Raw genomic sequence first — 1,840 nt, 5'->3', positions numbered from 1 at the left:
CTCAGCCCCGCGGGAGCCGGCCGTAGCACCACACTGCTGCGGGAGGGCCGGTACCGTGTCCTCACGGCAACGTCAGCCTCAGCAACTTGGCTTATCATCTACTTCTTGTGTGCTGATCCCAGTGTGTCTGGTATTACTCTGGCTCTAGCATTTCCCCTAAATAACTTCTGCTGTAGCTGCATCGTGCTTATATTTCTCTGCTTTTTTATGATGGTCACTAACGGATGAAGCTGCCAGGCAGCCTCGCTGGGACGAGTCTCCTGGTGCTGCGCAACCCTGGCTTGGCCCCTCCTGACAAGGTTTGCGCGTCCTCTCAGCCCCTCTCTGCTTCTCTTCCAGGTTGTGGGCCGCGCACTGCAGGAAGATCCAGCTGAAGAAAGGTAGCGTTTCCTGTGCTGCCTTTTTTTCGTTCACCCGTGGGACCGAGCTCTCCGGCTCCCATCACGGGATAGCCACGTCCTGCTCTCCAGCGCGGCAGTGATGGGGAAGTAGCTCCCACCTCCAGACTCCTTGGGGTGCTGTGGGCTGGCCCCGCTGCTGCTGTGCCATGGGAATCACCACGGTGCCAACACTCTGTGTGGCTGTACGCATGGTGCGGCCTTGCTGCAGCCAGAGGAGGAGGATGAGGCTGAGAGCAGAGCCCTGGGTGTGCTGCTTTGAAACATTTCTGCAATGTGCAGCTTCTAATCTGCGTGTTTCTCCTCTTTTTCTAGATAACTCACCGACACAGGTTTACAACTACCAGCCCTGTGACCACCCCGAGCATCCCTGTGACAGCTCCTGCCCTTGCATCATGACTCAGAATTTCTGTGAGAAGTTCTGCCAGTGCAATCCTGACTGTAAGCAGAAACCTCGGGCTGTTGGGCAGGAAAGCTGCCTGCTTTCCTGGCACACACCAGGGGAGGGTGCTTGCTGGAGGCCTGCTTTACTCTTACATTCACTGTTCTGCCTCCGTGCAGCGTTTTGGTTGGAGCTCTGCTAAAGTCCAAAGGCGGGCTTTATCTAACTCTCCCATGTTAGCAGCTGAGATATGTGCTTGCGTTAGAGCATGCTTCCATGGGTGGGTTTGCTAACGCAGCTTGCAGCTGGAAGCACCGCAGGATGACAGCCAACTGAGGCTCCAGGATTCTCTGTACTGATCCGTTATGTTTATATTGTCCGAGTGGTTTATTTTCAAACTGCACATAATTAGTCCCAAGAGGCAGATTGGCATCTCCAGCCATGCAGACAGGAAGGACCCTGTGCACGGTCCGTGCTCTGCTCTGTGCGCAGCGCTCACGTGCAGGCAGAGTGTTTCTGTGATTTGCTGCCAGCCCCGGCTGCCTCCTGCTCGCCCTGTCCCCTCGCGGCCCTGTGAGCGCTGTCCTGGTGTCCTTAGGGGGCAAGGAGATGGGCTGGGGGCTCCTGTCTCTGCTGCCCGGAGCAATGTGGGCGTAGAGCTCTTTATTAGCACAGACACTTTCCTTATGTTAGCGGGGTGGTGAGCAGGCAGGGTGGCCCCTGGTCACAGATGGGTTTAGTTCTGTAGGTGCCCAGGGCGAGATCCAGCTGGGGAGAAGCTTTGGTGGGGCAGTGACACCGTCTGGGCCCTCTATTCTCTGAAAAAACCCCACGGTGCAAACCTGTGGGCTGTGTTGCTACAGGTCAGAACCGCTTCCCAGGCTGCCGCTGTAAAACCCAGTGCAACACCAAGCAGTGCCCGTGCTACCTGGCTGTGCGAGAGTGTGACCCGGACCTCTGCCTGACCTGCGGGGCCTCTGAGCACTGGGACTGCAAGGTGGTCTCCTGCAAGAACTGCAGCATCCAGCGAGGCCTCAAAAAGGTACGGGCAGCGGCAGGG

General features: G+C 57.3%; 1 protein-coding gene across 1 annotated transcript in view; it reads left to right on the top strand.

Annotated features, from left to right (window-relative positions):
• The window catches only part of LOC104278343 (histone-lysine N-methyltransferase EZH1), a gene marked incomplete at its 5' end in the record, with an annotated part of 3,716 nt that overhangs the window by 283 nt on the left and 1,593 nt on the right, over window positions 1–1,840 (top strand). Inside the window, 3 exons of the mRNA XM_009875287.1 lie at window positions 340–380; window positions 714–839; window positions 1,644–1,822. Coding sequence (XP_009873589.1) covers window positions 340–380; window positions 714–839; window positions 1,644–1,822 — 346 coding nt within the window. The remainder of the gene's footprint in view (window positions 1–339; window positions 381–713; window positions 840–1,643; window positions 1,823–1,840) is intronic.

Source organism: Apaloderma vittatum, unplaced genomic scaffold (assembly GCF_000703405.1).
Source record: "Apaloderma vittatum isolate BGI_N311 unplaced genomic scaffold, ASM70340v1 scaffold28158, whole genome shotgun sequence".
Classification (NCBI taxonomy): Eukaryota; Metazoa; Chordata; class Aves; order Trogoniformes; family Trogonidae; genus Apaloderma; species Apaloderma vittatum.
Note: the sequence above shows the minus strand (reverse complement) of the source record. Positions and strands in the feature narration are given on the sequence as shown.